The sequence below is a fragment of the Pantherophis guttatus genome, chromosome 4, assembly GCF_059756535.1.
Source record: "Pantherophis guttatus breed Tessera chromosome 4, ASM5975653v1, whole genome shotgun sequence".
NCBI classification, from domain to species: domain Eukaryota; kingdom Metazoa; phylum Chordata; class Lepidosauria; order Squamata; family Colubridae; genus Pantherophis; species Pantherophis guttatus.
Window position 1 is genome coordinate 7,304,438 of NC_142066.1, and position 17,913 is coordinate 7,322,350.

General features: G+C 37.7%; 1 protein-coding gene across 1 annotated transcript; it reads left to right on the plus strand.

Moving 5' to 3' along the window:
* The first annotated feature begins 1,151 nt into the window (after positions 1-1,151).
* Positions 1,152-16,664, plus strand: LOC132709831 (vomeronasal type-2 receptor 26-like). Its single transcript, XM_060684828.2, has 6 exons — positions 1,152-1,512; positions 4,431-4,722; positions 5,437-6,300; positions 11,600-11,827; positions 14,264-14,390; positions 15,597-16,664. Exons 1-6 carry the CDS (start codon positions 1,271-1,273, stop codon positions 16,496-16,498), a joined length of 2,655 nt encoding a protein of 884 aa, XP_060540811.2. The 5' UTR covers positions 1,152-1,270; the 3' UTR covers positions 16,499-16,664.
* Positions 16,665-17,913: the final 1,249 nt, after the last annotated feature.

A 17,913-nucleotide genomic window follows, 5' to 3' on the forward strand; every position in this document is an offset into this window, starting at 1 on the left:
TCCTCTCTCCCCTCCTATTTAACATCTATATGAAACCACTGGGTGAAATCATCCGATGACACGGGGTGGGATATCAGCAATATGCTGATGATACCCAGTTGTATATCTCCACCCCTCGTCAGTTCAATGAAGCAGTAGATGTGATGTGCTGGTGCCTGAAGGCTGTGAATGTGACAAAATAAATAAATAAATAATCCAGTTTTGGTTGCACAATGTAAAAAAGATGTTGAGACTCTAGAAAGAGTGCAGAGAAGAGCAGCAAAGATGTTTAGGGGACTGGAGGCTAAAACATATAAAGAACGGTTGCTGACTTGGGCACGTCTAGTTTGATGAAAAGAAGGACTAGGGGTGACATGATAGCAGTGTTCCAATATCTGAGAGGCTGCCACAAAGAAGAGGGAGTCAATCAATTTTCCAAGGCACCTGAAGGCAGGACAAGAAGCAATGGGTGGAAACTAAACTCCTCTCTAAGGAGAGAAGCAACTTAGAACTAAGGAGAAATTCCCTTATAGTTAGAACAATTAATTGTTGGAAAACATGCCTCCAGAAGTTGTGAATGCTCCAACACTGGAAGTTTTTAAGAAGAGATTGGATAACCATTTGTCTGAAGTGGTGTAGGGTTTGCTGCCTAAGCAGGGGGTTGGACTAGAAGACCTCCAAGGTGCCTTCCAACTCTGTTATTCTATAATTCTAATTATAGAATGAGATGACTCAAAGCCGCCAGGTGGGTATGGTTGGGTGAGCATGGCTGGGTGGCTCACTACAACTAGGTGGGCATAGATGAGTGTCATGGCCAGGTGGCCACACAAACTAACTCGATGCACACATACCTTTCCAAGCTTGAAGGAGGGGAAAAAATACAATTATTAACAAAAAGGTTGTTTAGGATTCCAAACCCAGCATTCAAAGTATTATTCTCTGAATTATCTCTCTCCGGATTTAGTCAAATAAATTTTGCTTCAGACAACCTATTATTCAACTATTTCCCAGGAGAAAATAAGTCTGAACATGTCTATTATGCCTCTGATATTCAAAACTGGGAGGAGGGACCTGAAGTAAGTGAGTTTCTGAAGTGTTAATTTTTCAAATCTCTCCCTTTTTAATCTATTGATATCCATCTGAATTTAGAATGTTAGCAGGCTCAGCTGATACACATCGACTTGCATTTATCTCCTTGTTAAGTGGGAACCAATCTATTTTCCTCAAAAATGACAATGGTCCCAATCAGGGGCTGATGAAAATGGCAGCTGAAATGGACTAGACTGTACAAATGCAGGAAGCTGAGATTTTCTGTCAGACGATGAAACAATCTGTGATTTTGGCTCTGATATTTAACTTAGTGGGAGATATAGCCGGTCTGAAATGTCACCAGAGTGATCTTATCCCCATTCCTCATGAGTGGTACCAGCCAGCTGACCTCCTCATTGGTGGGATGATCTCTCAGTTTCTGTATGCGTTCAGTGAAGATCTATTTGAGGAAATGCCTTCACAGGTCTCAGCTGAGTTTTCTGAGTAAGTGTTTTTACCTATGGAGATTCTCAGAAATCCAGGTCATAGCTGCCTCAAAGGTGTAATTTCTTTCAAAAGGCAAGTGGGTTGTTTTTATTATTATTATTATTTGAGGAAGTAGATGGAAAACTATCACTGAAGGCTTTCAAAAAGAGACGGGACAACCAGATGTCTAAAATGATATACGGTCCCCCAAAGGTGCTTTTTCAAGAGGTAACTGGACATTCTTCACTTTCTTTGAAGATGATTTGCTTCTCATCCAAGAAGCTCTGAAGGAGCTTCTTGGATGAGAAGTGAAATGTCTTCAAAGAAAAACCAGAAAGTCCAATTGCCTCTTGAAAAAGCACCGTTGGGACAATCATGACCCTGATGACTGAGAATCTCCACAGACAGATATACTGTAGGGTCTCCTACTCAAGCAGGAGGTTTGTCTAGAAGACTTACAAGTTTCCTTCCAACTCTATTATTCTATGTTCTAAGACATTTTGCTTCTTATGCAGGAAGCTTCATCAGTTATAATGCTATAGGTTATATAAGTTATGTTATATATTACACATAATGTTCATTGGTTATCATTATAACTGATGAAGCTTCTTGGAGAAGAATCTCAAAGCTGCTTTTTCAAAAAGCAACTGGACAACTATATAAACTATGATCTGGATGACTGAGAATCTCCACTGATATCTTGGAAAATGATGATTCAAATAAAGAAACAGCCCAGTTGTTTTTTTGCAAGAAAAAAATGCACCTTTGAGAGAATATGTTTTTGTTTGTTTGTGTCTGTGTTTGTGTTTTTGTATGTTGGTCACTACACCTGCAAATATTAGCCAGACAGTCAAGAAAGGTGGAACTGAGGAGCTTTGTCTGTGAGAGATAATATTTCATATGCTTGTTTCATTACAATAGCTTTCTCGGTATTAGCTGTACTGTTAAGTAACCAGTGCATTGATCCATCCTTAAGGAGCATTCCTTTTATTTTGAAGCATTGGCCTAAGATTCCAGAGAAAAGTAAATTGCTAAGAAACAGCAAAAATGAAAATAAAACCAGACAGTATCTATTTTTCAGTTCATGAAAACAGTCACGATATCTAGTTTCATAATCATAAACATAAGTTTATTTGTCAAGCATATATAAGATAACAGGTGAAAATATAAACATAATTTGAATACATGAAAAGAGTAGGTAAAAAGAAATGTTAGGACAAGGACGGTAGGCACGCTGGTGCATGTATGCACGCCCCTTACAGACCTCTTAGGAATGGGGTGAGGTCAACAGTAGACAGTTTAAGGTTAAAGTTTTGGGGGTTTGGGGAAGAAACCACAGAGTCAGGTAGTCCATTCCAGGCATTGACCACTCTGTTACTGAAGTCATATTTTCTGCAATCGAGTTTGGAACGGTTTACCTTGAGTTTGTATCTATTATTTGCTCGTGCATTGTTGTGGTGGAAGCTGAAGTAGTCATTGACAGGAAGGACATTGTGGCAGATAATTTTATGTACTATGCTTAGGTCAGACTGAAGTCGGCGTAGTTCTAAATTGTCTAAGCCCAAAATTTGGAGTCTGGTGGCATAAGGTATTTTATTGCGGTTAGAGGAATAGAGGACTCTTCTCGTAAAATATCTCTGGACTCTCTCGATTGTATTTATGTCCGATGTGCAGTGCGGGTTCCAGACAGATGAACTGTATTCTAGACTTGGTCTAGCAAATGTTTTGTATGCTCTAGTTAGTAGTACAACATTACGAGAGAAGAAACTACGCAAGATTAGGTTAACAACTCTTAATGCCTTTTTGGCAATGTTGTTACAGTTGGCTCGGGCACTTAGATCATTAGAAATGAGTACTCCAAGGTCCTTGACAGAGTGAGGGTCATCTACAAGGTCATGTCCATCTAATTTGTATTTTATGTTTTTATTTTTTATTTTTGCCAATGTGCAAGACAGAGCATTTGTTGGTTGAGATTTGCCACTTTTTAGACCAATCTGATACATAGTCAAGGTCTTTTTGAAGGGTAGTTGCATTGTCGGTGGTGTTGAATAGTTTAACATCATCAGCGAAGAGAACACAGTTGCTTTTACTATGATCACAAAGGCCATTTATGTAAAGTATGAAGAATGTTGGACCTAAAACACTGCCTTGGGGAACACCGCTATTAACATGTACAGGATTTGATACAGTGCTTCCTATTTTGACCACTTGTTGTCTGTTTGACAAGAAGGCAGCTATCCATTTATGTAGGAGTCCAGAAATGCCATAGGATTTTAGTTTTAGAAGTAATTTGTCGTGTACCACTGAATCAAAACAAAATAACGTTGTTTGCAAAATACAAAAAATAAAATAAAATAAAGCATGACTCTATTAAATATATCCTTTTTTCTGGCATATTTTATAGCCAGTTGATTTGAGCTGTGGATTTTTTCCCCCATTCATTTATAATAATGCAATAAACTTGACGTTGCAAAAATAACAATTGTGTTTTTGTCCTTGCAGCCCCTGTGCTCCATACCTTCTTCATTTTTTCCCCCTTTAATGGCTTCTATGCTAAACTTTTAAATTTATTGATCAATTAATTCAACATGTACAACAAACCCTCTTACCAAGTAATTCTGAATGGTGAACAATGTTTTTTTTTCTTTTTTTCTTTTTTAAAAAAAATACAATTACAATTATAAATTCAATTCAAAAAAATAATAATATTTGTTATAGTGTTGCATTTAACTGATTCCAATCTCTCAAGTTTTTTATTGCAAATCACAGTTTAAAAACTAGGTGGGCTTATGTAATTGAGTTTAGAAGAAACATCAAGTAAAAGAGTGTTTTTGCAAACATGAATAGGATGCTGGCTGAGGACGTTTTGTAGCTTTGTAAACATTGGAAGCGTGATTTCTGCACATGTTTGGAAAAGAATGCACTTCTATTTTCAGTATGGTGACAAAGTTCTACCAGCATGCCCTTGCCGTGGCCTTTACTGTGAAGGAGATCAATGAGGATCCCCAGATCTTGCCTAATGTTACCCTTGGATTCCATATCTACGACAGCTACTATGATGCAAAGATGACTTATCGGACCACTTTGGATCTGCTCTTCAAATCAAGGAGCTTTCTTCTCAACTACAAATGTACTAGACAGAAGAACCTGATAGCCATCATTGGAGGACTTGGTTCTGATACCTCTTTTTACATGGCAGATATCCTTGGTCTCTACAAGATTCCACAGGTAAGGGTTTTGCATTATAAAATATGGAAATTACGTATTTTTTTCTCACATTAAACTCCTGGTGATTCTAAAAGGAGGAAAGGCTAATTGAAAGTCTAATTAACTGCATCCAGGTTTGGTCAACACACTATAAAAAAGATGTTGAGACTCTAGAAAAAGTGCAGAGAAGAGCAACCAGGATGATTAGGGGACTGGAGACTAAAACGTAAGATGAATGGTTGCAGGAACTGGGCCTGGCTGGTCTAGTGAAGAGAAGGACCAGGGGAGGCATGATAGCAGTCTTCCAATATTTGAGGGGCTGCCCCAGAGAGGAGGGGGTCAGGCTATTTTCCAAAGCACCTGAAGGCCAAACAAGGAATAATGGATGGAAACTGACCAAGGAGAGATTCAACAGAAGTTGCCTTCGGAAGTTGTGGGAGCTTCATCACTTCAGACTTTCAAGAAAAGATTGGACTGCCATTTGTCAGAAATTGTGTAGGGTCTCCTGCTTGAGCAGGGGGTTGGACTAGATGATCTATGAAGTCCCTTCCAATTCTGTTAATCTGACCAAAAAATATTGCTGGAAATGCATTATGAACTAATACTTTAGAAACAGTTCCCAAACTAATGCATGGTTTTCTATGCAATGATAAGTTATTCAAAAAATGGTAGAAAAATCAGACGTACAGAGATGAAGCTGTCCGCTGGCTTTAAAAATCGTAATTATATTTGTAGCTCACCTATGGTGCCCTGGTCCCTGGGAAGATTGATTCCACTCTCGTCCCTTTGTTCTATTCCATGGTCTCCAACGAAGCCCAACAGTACTTGGGGATTCTTAAATTGCTTCAACATTTTGGATGGACCTGGATCGGGATTTTCACTCATGACAATGACGATGGACAGAAGTTCCTACAAACTCTGGAAGCTTTGCTTTTCCAGAATGGCATCTGCACATCTTACAGACAAAAAATCCCACAGCGCATCCGTTTGGATAACATTGAAGAAATGATGGAAATAACCTCATATAACAATGTAGCTTTAACTGATCACAAAACCAAGGTGTTCCTCCTCTATGGAGAATCAATAACGCTGGTCCAGCTGAGGACAATTCTATTTGTACAAGACCCCAGAAATAAATTAAAAGATTCATTTATGAAAGTATGGGTCATGACAAGTAGAATTGATTTCACATTACCTTTCTTGCAAAGAAGTTGGGACCTGGATTTTTTCCAGGGTGCCATTTCCTTTACATTTCACTCAAGAGAACTTCCGGGGTTCAGCAAGTTTCTTGAGGGCATAAAACCATCCAGTACCAAAAGTCAGGGCTTCCTGAAGGAGTTTTGGGAGCGAGCATTTGACTGTACTTTTCCAGATCCTGGTATGGAAATAGAGAAGAATGAAATGTGTACTGGCAAAGAGAGATTACAGGACCTCCCTGGGCCTCTCTTTGAGATGGGAACCACTGTACATAGCTACAGTATCTATAATGGTGTTTATGCAGCAGCACATGCTTTGAATGCCATGTTGTCCTCTCAGCTCCATCTGAGATCCTTCAGGAAGGTTCAAACTGCTGAACTTTTTGAGCTGCAACCTTGGCAGGTAATTGTAAAAACAACGGAACACTTTTTAAAAAAATATTAAACATTTTAAAAAAACAAAACAAAAAGAAAGCTTTAACAATTTTTCCTTTTCAACAGTTTTGCATCAGTAAAAAAATTCTTACTCATACATTTTTTCTCCCTTATTCTAATGTATCTTTTGTACATATTCTTCTAATATTAATTAATTTATTTACATATATACATATAAATACCCATGTACACAGTTTCATTTCTACAGTTTTTGTTTCCTCATATTTGTTATTGTACTTCTACTCCTATTTCAACCATTATTTAATTTTTCCTTGCCTTTTATCTCTCTCCTCCACCCATTCATACTATTTCTCCCACACTACATAATATTCTGTTTCCTCTTTTTCTTGTATCTCCTTTGTAAATTTATCTATTTCTGCACATTCCAAAACTTTTCTGATCAAATTATCTTCGGTTGGTACATTACTGTTTTTCCAATTCTGGGTGTAGATTATTTTTGCTGCTGTGATAATATGAATAATTAAATATTGTATTTCTTTTTCATATGACCCTGGGAGTATTCCTAGTAAAAATATTTCTGGTCTCATCTCTATATGTTGTCTGATTATTTTTTCTAATTGTGATCTGATTTTACTCCAATATTGTTTTGCTTTATGACAGGACTGCCACATATGGTAATATGTTCCCTTTTGCTGTTTGCATTTCCAGCATGTTGATAAAGTATTGGGAAACATCTTTGCCAATCTTTTGTACATGTTTTCTTTATAGGATACAGACATTGTCAGTTTTTAATTTTTGTTCCATTTATCCAATTCAATGTTATATCCAAATTTTTTTGCCCAAATTATCATATTTTCCTTAACTACCTTTCTCTTCCAATTTGTACCTTAATAGATAGTTATAATTTTTTTTTATCAATTTATCTTCTGTGCCTTGGAGGATTTTATCTAATTCATGTATTTTTCTTTGGAATCCATATTGTATCAAATCTGTCTTATATCTAGATTTTATTTGCATGTAAGGCCACCAATGTTTGTACCCTGTTCTTTTAATTCCTGCCTTGTTTTCAATTCCCCTTGACTATTTAACAAATCTTTATATCTTTTCATTTTGTCAATGTCTAATGCATTTGGATAAATTTGTGCCTCCATTAAGGATAACCATTCTGGAATTTTATCATAGTGATTCTTTTTTTTATCCCTTGCCATGCTTGTAGTAGTGGCTCTCTGATTAAATGTCGTTGAAAATAATTATGTTGTGATTCGACTAGAAGCATTGCGGTGAGACAGTTGGGGATTAGCGGGCTCTGATGAGCCCCGTGAAATCCCGGGTTGATGAACCGCTGCAGAGGGGTCTTTGGACCAGATTTGTCCTGCAGGGACAGAGAAGAAAGAGAAGCACCTCAGAAGACCAAGAGGAACAGGCAAGTTCCTCAGAGGTCGGGGGTTTTTCTCTCTGACTTTGCAGCGGAGGGCGGTGGCCATTACGACCACCAGTAAACTGGGGCAACCAGATTAAGCAATGGGCAGGAGTGTAGAATTGAACAGAATATTGAAGCTGGGTGAGTGATATTTAACTCATAGGCAGAAAGAAAGAAAAAAAGACTTTTAAAATAACTGTAAAGTCCTGGAGCTATAATAGCAGATAATAGGCGTGAAGGACTGAAGAAGATTAAGGCGGATATTATAAAGTGATAAAATCCAACTAGAAGTTTGTTTTGGATTTAAGTAATTGGAGAATTTAAAAAAAAAATCAGAAGAATTAAGAACCCGAAAAGATTATTTTTAATTTGGAAACTTTAAAGAGAGGAAGATTAAAAGAGTAAAGAAAAAATTGTAATAGAAGGACTGGTTAATGACTTTAAATTGAAACTAAACTGGAATGCAATGCGCAATTTGGACTGTGTATATTTGGACTGAATTTTAAATTAGAAAAGAGAAATAGAAAAGAGAAAAAAGAGGACTATAACATAACTTCAATTGGAACAATATCAACTTAAAAAGAATAAAACGGTGCAGGAACTGAAGGAAATGATGATAACAATATATTTATCACTGAAAACTGAAAATAAGGGAAATGACTAAAATGATGCATGGAAAATTGAAACTTGATGATCAGAAAATTGACTTAGGATATACTGAAGCTGAAAAAAAAAAGAATAAGAAGCAAGAAAAAGAGACTGATAATAAAGAAGAAGACAAAGACAAGGAGACTGATTATGGAAAATTAAATCATTGTTTGGGTAGCAATAATAAAAAGGAGAACTTTAAAAATTACATGGGGCTTAACAATGGAAAAAATAGAAAAAGGGGAAAGAAACAAAAAAAGAAAAGAGGGTGGACTAGAAGGAATATATAAAAAACTTAAATGATTACACTGGGATTATCAGTGACAAAATAAGAAAAAGGGGAAAGGGATGGAAAATAACGGGAAAGATACAGCAAAATAAAAGAGTTTATGATTTTAAAAAACAAAATTATTACATTGGGACTAACAGTGGAAAGATAAGAAAAAGGGAAAAGAGAGTTCAGGATTTTAAAATACAAAAAAGAAGAAGGGGAAAGAAAAATAAAATAAAATATAAGGATGGGAAGGGAGAAAGAAATGGAAGAGAAATATGGGGTAAAGGAAATGACTACTAGGGTATTGGATTATGGATTAATTAGATATATTTAACTGGTCTTTATAAAATGTTATAAAAAGGTTGAAGTGTATTATTTGGAATAGTTACTAAAGAAAAAAACTATTTGAGATTGGAATAAGAGAATTTAAGAAAATAATTGGGAATTGTATTATATTATTTGAATTTTAAATTAGGGACATTGGAGTAAGATTGATATTAAATTGATTCTTTAACTAATTAGTGAAACTATGATGTCTGGAGTATAAGAGACAAATGTATAAATAATTGAAGTAATAGAATGGTAAATAATAAACCATTTAAGTTAATATGAAGAAATGAACTGTATCTTTAAAGAATTAATGAAGGGTACTGTACCAAATGGAATATTTTTAATTATATCTTTGGAACTTAACTAAATAAGAAAAGAAAGTTGAAATGATATTGGATTATGAATTACTTAGATATATTTAATTGGTCTTGATAAAAATGTCAAAATGTACTATTCGGAATAATTAGTAAAGAAAAAACTATCTGAGATTGGAATAAGAGAATTCAAGAAAATAATTGGGAATTGTATTATGTTATATGAATTTAAATATAGGGGTATTGAAGTAAGATTGATATTTAATTTATTTTTTTCTTTATTGAATATATTTAACTGTTGAAATGTATTATTTGGAATAGTTAATAAAAGAATTATTGGTGAGTAGAATAAGAGAACTTAAGGAAATAATTGGGGATTGTATTATGTTCTGTGAATTTAAATTTAGGGGTTCAAATTTTAAGGAGGGAAAAGAAAAAAGGAATTATACTAGCATGAAACATAAAGATGAAGGGTAATATTGGTTTTTTTTTAAATTTAGAGAAAATAAAAGATATGAGAAAAATTGAATATATAAAATTGTGTTAAAAATGAACAAAAATCTGTACAAATTTAAAATATTCTGGTCAGAAAAGATGCATCGTATGTTTGTTTGTATGTTTTAAAAAATAAAAAAAACTTTACAAAAAAAGAAGAAAAAAAGAAAATAGTTATTTTTTCCCTCCGATAAAAAGGAATGCCACCCTCTCTGTAAATCGTATCCCTCTAATGTTAAAATTCTTTTGTTTTGGATGATTTTATCTAATTCATGTACTTCTCTTTGGAATCCATAGTGTATCAAATCTGTCTTATATCTAGATTTTATTTGCATGTAAGGCTACCAATCAATGTCTGTACCTTGTTCTTTTAATTGCTGCCTTGTTTTCAATTCCCCTTGACTATTTAACAAATCTTTATATCTTTTCGTTTTGTCAATGTTTAATGCATTTGGGTAAATTTGTGCCTCCATTGTGAATAACCATTCTGGAATTTTATCATAGTGATTCTTTTCTATCCCTTTCCCTGTTTGTAGTAGTGCCTGTCTGATTAGATGTCGCTGAAAATAGTTATGTTGTCTATTTTTTCCCTCCCATAAAAAAGAATGCCACCCTCTCTCTAAATCGTATCCCTCTAATGTTAAAATTCTTTTGTTTCGTAATCCCATCTAGTCTTTGATCCATATAAGTGATGTTGCTGTATAGTAAATTTCCCAATCTGGGAGTCCAAATCCTCCTCTTTCTCTACTATCTTGCAGTGACTGTATTTTGATTCTTGATTTTTTCCCCTGCCAAATATAATGCACACCAGAACAAAAAGGCAGAAGGACAGCTTTTTCCCGAATGCCATCACTCTGCTAAACAACTAATTCCCACAATACTGTCAAATTAACTACTAGGACTGTATGACTATTCTTCTTCTCCTCATCCTTACTAGGACCTATTTCTTCCCACTTATAGCTATATCCATGTTGTTTGTATCTTTACAACTTATATTGTTTTTATTGTTTCCTAGTATGATTTGATTACTTATTAGTATCCTATGACTATCACTAAGTGTTGTATCTTATGATTCTTGACGAATATATTTTATTTTTTCTTTTTGTACACTGAGGGCATATCCACCAAAGACAAATTCTTTGTGTGTCCAATCACACTTGGCCAATAAAGAATTCTATTCTATTCTATTCTATTCTATTCTATTCTATTCTATTCTATTCTATTCTATTCTATTCTATTCTATTCTATTCTATTCCATTCCATTCCATTCCATTCCATTCCATTCCATTCCATTCCAGGTAAGAGATAGAGAAGAATTTAGCCTGAGGCTCATTTGAAGCATATGCACCAAAGACAAATTCCTTGTGTATTCAATCACACTTGGCCAATAAAGAATTCTCTTCTCTTCTCTTCTCTTCTCTTCTCTTCTCTTCTCTTCTCTTCTCTTCTCTTCTCTTCTCTTCTCTTCCCTTCCCTTCCCTTCCCTTCCCTTCCCTTCCCTTCCCTTCTCCTCTCTTCGCCTCTCTTCGCCTCCTATTCTATTCTATTCTATTCTATTCTATTCTATTCTATTCTATTCTATTCTATTCTATTCTATTCTATTCTATTCTAAATAAGTGATGGAGAAGAAATTAGCATGAGACTCATTTGAAGTCTGTGAGGTCATAATATTCCTTGATCAGAATTAATGACTAGAATTAGGGAAGTAGAACTATGTCACCATAACTGCAAGCAGAAATGAAATCTAATGAATATTCATCCGTTTTGTTTTCTTTCTTCTAAATGTTGTAAGCTTTTCTTTTTTTTCCTCTTGGCTTTCCTTTAGCTCCATCCCTACCTTCAAAGGGTTTCTTTCAACAATTCTGCTGGTGAGACAGTGTCCTTCAATGAGCAAAAGGAAATGAGAGGTGGATTTGACATTGTGCACATGGTCATTTTTCCAAACAGGTCCTTTGAGAGGGTAAAAATTGGATGGATTGATCCAAATGGACCCCAAGAAGATGAATTTGTCATCAGTGACAATATGATTTTGTGGCCTAGAGCTTTCAATCAGGTATGTATTCTTGTGGCTTCTTGAGAGAGCCCATGTTCTCCAGTTGGATCACTGACATTGATTTCACATCAAATCAGGTCTGGATTTAGCATAGGTAACATTGCCATGTTTGAAGGACCTCAGGCAAGTGTTCCTTCACTTCTCCATATCATTCCACTTGCTTCCTTGCCTGTACTTTCTCTTTTCTCCAGTTCCCAATTTTGGTTTCTCAATGGCTTTTACAAATTACCATATTTTTCAGAGTATAAGATGCACTAGAACCGTGATGGCGAACCTATGGCACGCGTGCCACAGGTGGCACGTGGAGCCATATTAGTGGGCACGTCAGCTGAGACCTGGGGCGCATGCGTGCACCGGCCAGCTGATTTTCGGGCCTTCTGGGCTCACCAGAAGTAGGGAAACGGGCTGTTTCCTGCCTCTGGAGGACCTGGGGGGGGGTGGGGAAGGCCAGGTTTTTTTTTTCCTTACCTGGCTCCAGATCCTCTCTGTGTATCTGGAAATGGCGAAAACAGCCTTTCCCACTTCCTTGGAGGCCCTACGGAGGCTCAAAGGGCCCATTTCCCCACTCCCGGTGGGACAGGAAGTGACGGTTTTTCCTGTCCCCAGCCTCCAGAGACTCCTAGAGAGGCTCCTAGAGACTCCTAGAGAGGTTCTGGAGGCTGGGGACAGCAAGAAATGTCACTTCCTGTCCCACTGGGAGTTGGGAAATGGGCTTTTTCAGCCTCCATAGGGCCTCCAAGGGAGTGGGAAAGGCTGTTTTTGCCATTCCCAGATACACAGAGAGGATCTGGGATAAGGTAAGAAAGAAAAACGGGCCTACCAGGCCATCATGTGCCAGGAGCGGGGGGGAGGGGGTTGCGTACACATGCGCGTGGACATGTGCACGCGTGACCCTCCCCTGTCCCCCCCTCTCCTGGCACGCGATGGCAAAAATGTTAGTCATCACTGCACTAGAATATAAGACACTTCTTAGTTTTTGGGGAGGAAAATAGGAATTCTACCTATCAGGTATTCTTCTGGCTAGCATCCTTAGTCTGGTCAGCTCCAGCACATTAGTTCGCTGGTTTTGAGTGTGCATGCTTGCTTTTTATCCCCTGGTTGGGGATAAAAAAACAGCTTCTAAAGCACAGCAGATCATTGGAGAGAGAAGGAATGAGAAAAGCAGGCAAAACACAGAAGATCGCTTCACTCGCTACCACCTCATTAGGGCTGAAAAAAAGCTTGTAAAACACAGCTGATTATTGGAGGGAGCAGCAATGAGAAAAGCAGGCAAAACACGGAAGATCACTTCACTTGCTAGTGCCTCATTACGGCTGAAAAAAAACTTCGAAAAAGCTACATTCGGAATATAAAACACACTCAAATTTTCATTTTTGGGGGGGGGGGGAAGTGCATCTTATACTCTGAAAAATAAATAATAGGACTGTATAATCTTTACTACAGAACCTTGGCAGTCAGACCAAATATGCCATAAGGCTGAACATCAGTCACTCTTACTGTCTTTCTTGGGAAACCTCAACCTTTCTGTTTTTATTAGAATCGGCAGAATCCTCTCTAAATCTGATTTCTACCTCAATTAAAGTATAAATGCAATATGTGATGCTTTGTTTATCTTATAGACTTGGGACCTAGATTCTTGCCCATAGTACTGGCAGCCATTTTTTCTGGAAATATTATTTATGTATACAGATAGCTCTTGACTTATGACCATATTTGGTACCAGATTTTCCACTGTTAAGCAAAGCAGCTGTTGAGTTGTGTGACTGAATTTATAACATTTTTTTCTTAAGGTTGTAAAGTGAAACGCTACAGTTTGTGAGGCTAGGCTGAAGCTGCCATACCTAAAGATGAAGCAGGCATGGGTAGGCATGAATGTTGTCTAAAAGATTCCTTCAGGAGATAGATAAGAAGTTATTAAGTCTTTACGGAGATTCACGGTCATCCAGAATTTGGTTGTCCCAAAGGTGCTTTTTCAAAAGGCAGATGTTTTGCTTCTCATCCAAGAAATGTTTTCAATTCTAACTGAAGATCTCAAGAAGCTTCTTGGATGAGGATCAATATGTCTTCAGGGAAAAGCAAAATCCAGTTGCCTTATGGACACGCAAACTTGGGACAAATAACAAAGTCATTAAGGAAATAAAGGAAAAGTATCACCTAAACCAGACAAAAGAAGTTTGTCTAGAACAGATGGGAACACCCCCTCCCCAAATTCTCATAAATATGAATCAATTGCCAAGGATCTGGGTTTTGATCACATGATCGCAGGGATTCTGCAAAGGTTGTAAGTGTGAAAAACAGCCGTAAGTCACTTTTTTCAACCCTGCTATAAACTCTGAATGGCCACTAAATGAACTGCTGTAAGTCAAGGACCACCTGTACATAGAAATACCTGGATGTATCATTCTCATTCCAGTGTTTTTTTCCTACTTGTATTAGGTCTGTCCCCTTTCAGTGTGTAATGAACAGTGCCATCCTGGAAAACACAAGAAGAAAAAGGAAGAGGAAAAATTTTGTTGCTATGACTGTGTTCCTTGCCCTGAAGGGGAGATTTCAAACAAAACAGGTACAGTATCCATTGCTATAACAGTCTCTTGTTTTTTATCTTAAAGCAGTAATATAAGCAGCTGCATCAGTTAACTAACCAGAACTCTGAAACTGATGTCTCTTGAGTACATAGGCAGCATGATGTCAAGGAGTTCTGTTACTTTCCCACCAACGTGGTACTTATTTATTTGCTCACATTTGAATGCTTTTGAACTGCTAGGTTGGCAGAGGATGGGGCAAGAACAGGAGCTCACCTCATCACATGGCCTCGCTTCTCATCCAAAGTGTTTCACTTTTCATTCAAGAAGCTGAAGAAGAGCTGAAGAAGCTTCTTGGATGAGAAGCAAAGTGTCTTCAAAGAAAAAACAGAACGTCCAGTTGCCCCTTGAAAAAGCACCTTTGGAACTTCTACTTATGTGAAATCCAAAGCAGTCCATGTTATTTTTGGTGGCTCTGAGTGAAGGTCATCCAGCTGACTTTCCATCTCAGGTGGGAGTAGAACTCACAATTATCACAATGGTTTCTTGCTGAATGTCATACTCATGAGGTCAAATTGATACAGAGAGAGAGAGACAGAGAGACAGAGAGAGACAGACAGTCAGACAGGCACGCGCGCGCGCGCACACACACACACACACATATATACAAGAGATGTGGTGGCTCAGTGACTAAGACACTCAGCTTGTCAATCAAAAGGTTGGCAGTTCAGCAGTTGGAATCCCGAGTGCCATGTAACAGGGTGAGCTCCCATTACTTGTCCCAGCTTCTGCCAACCTAGCAGTTCAAAAGCATGTAAAAAATGCAAGTAGAAAAATAGGGACTACCTTTGGTGGGATGGAAAGAGCATTCCATGCCCCTTTGGCATTTAGTCATGCTGGCCACATGACCACGAAGATGTCTTCGGACAGCACTGGTTCTTCAGCTTTGAAACGGAGATGAGCACTGCCTCCTAGAGAGTCAGGAACAACTAGCATATATGTGCGAGCGGAACCTTTACCTTACTATCTATCTATCTATCTATCTATCTATCTATCTATCTATCTATATATATATATACACACACACACACACATACACATATAGATACACACATATAGGTACATGTACACATAAACATACAGGATGTTACACCAACTCTGCTTGGGAGACAAAGTGCTATACACAAATTGACCTGAATTCTTTCTTCCTTTCTTCCTTCCTTCCTTTCTGTCCATCTGTCTTAAAGATATGGAAAAATGCTTCAAATGTCCAGAAGACGAATACCCAAACAAAGGAAAAGATGTCTGCATCCACAAAGTTGTAACATTCCTTTCTTACAAGGAACTTCTAGGGTATACTTTGGCCTCTATTTCTGTTTCATTGTCGGTGATCACTGCTCTCATATTAGGAATATTTCTTAAGCACAGAGATACCCCTCTGGTCAAAGCCAACAACCGGGACCTCACCTACATTCTCCTTATCTCCCTCCACTTCTGCTTCCTGTGTCCTCTCCTGTTCATTGGTCAACCCAGTGAAGTCACCTGCCTTCTCCGACAATCAACCTTTGGCATCATCTTCTCTGTGGCTGTTTCTTGCATCTTGGCCAAAACCCTCACTGTGGTTGTAGCCTTCATGGCCACCAGGCCAGACTCCAACATGAAGAAGTGGGTGGGAAGAAGGATGGCAACCTCCATTGTCCTTTTCTTCTCTCTCATCCAAGTTGGCCTTTGTGCCATCTGGCTAGGATCTTTCCCTCCATTCCCACAGTTGAACATGCATTCTGTGACCGAGGCCATCATCAATGAATGTAACGAAGGCTCTACGGTCATGTTCTCCTGTGTCCTAGGCTACATGGGCTTCCTGGCTCTTGCCAGCTTCTTTGTGGCCTTCTGTGCTCGCAGATTACCGGACAGCTTCAATGAAGCCAAATTCATTACCTTTAGCATGCTGGTATTTTGCAGTGTTTGGGTGCTATTTGTTCCAACTTACCTGAGCTCCACGGGAAAAGCCTTGTTGGCTGTGGAGATCTTCTCCATTTTAGCTTCTAGTGCTGGATTACTGGGCTGTATCTTTTTCCCTAAATGCTACATCATTCTGTTGAGACCTGAGATGAATGCCAAGGATCAGCTAGTAAGAAGAAAGAACTGAAGAATTCAATTCCTTTACTTTCTGGTACAATGATAACAAGTATGTGTAAGACTTTGGGATCAAAAAGTCACTGTAATGCCATTATATTTCCTAATATTATTCAACTTCTTTATCAATATTGATGAGCTGAATATCAAAGTGAAGATAAAAAGAATAAAGAGTTAAAATATTAGATTTTTTTCTGGTGCAATGTTTACTAGTATGAGTAAGATTTGGGGATTCAAACATCAATTATCATCAATTCTGTTTGCCTAATATTATTTAGCTTCTTTATCAAGAAGAATATACAATGCATTGAAATCTCTCCTCTGAGGCAGTCCAGTCTTATCAAAACCTTGGCATTCTGACTTCAAGTAGTTCTAAGGTATTGTTCACATGTTTGTGGATTTGCTTTATCAATAACACCAAGGTAAGTCCTGTCTGGACATTCTCAGATGACCTGGGAAGATCTGTGAGCCTTCCTTTGAATATGGCTGCCTACACTTGCTTTACAAAATGCCTCTTCAGATGTTTCTCCTGGTTTTTCTCCAGTTTTTCCTTTTATTGGCATCAAAGCATTCTTAGGGTTGTGCTCATTCAAATCGCTTTGCTTCAGAGGTCCCCATCCTGTGGGTACCAAATTACCAAATTCGGGCCTTTTCCAGCCTTTTTTTGGCCCATTTTTGAGGCTCTTTTCAGCCCATTTTGGAGGCTCTTTTCAGCCCATTTTTCAGCCTTTTTTGGCCTGTTTTTGAGGCTTTTTTCCGCCCATTTTTGAGGCTTTTGGCCCATTTTCAAGGCTTCTTTCTGCCCATTTTCAAGGCTTTCTTCAGTCCATTTTCAAGCCTTTTTCTGGATGAATTTTGGGTCTTTTTTCAACCCATTTTTGAGGCTTTTTTAGCCCATTTTAGAGGCTTTTTTGGCCTATTTTCAAGGCTTTTTTGCCCTTTTTTTTTTTTGAAAAACTGGATTGAAAAAATCCCCAAAAACAGTCCCAAAAAAAAAAGCCCCCAAAACGGGGCATGCAGAGGCCAAAAAATGGCTGGCGGGTGGCAGGGCTTCTGCAATATTTGACAGAATATTGACAGAATATAAGACACACAGACATTTCCCCACCCCCATCCCTATTTTGGGAGACAAAAAAGTGCATCTTATAGTCCGAAAAATATGGTAATAGATGTTACAAAGTGATGGCATATTGTGAGAAGCAGAAGGCTGAAAGTGGCATAGAAAAACTCAGAGAAAGTGATGTACATGCACAAAAGCACACTGAAATTATCTGACATGACAGGCAAGAGCAATGAGTCCCATTTAAGAGTTAATCAGAATAAATAAAATGACACCTGAGTTGATGTGTGTTAGAAAGTCACTGATAGAGCAATAGCAAAGGCTATTATAGCTTATATACCACTCCATAGTGTGTTACATTACTCTAA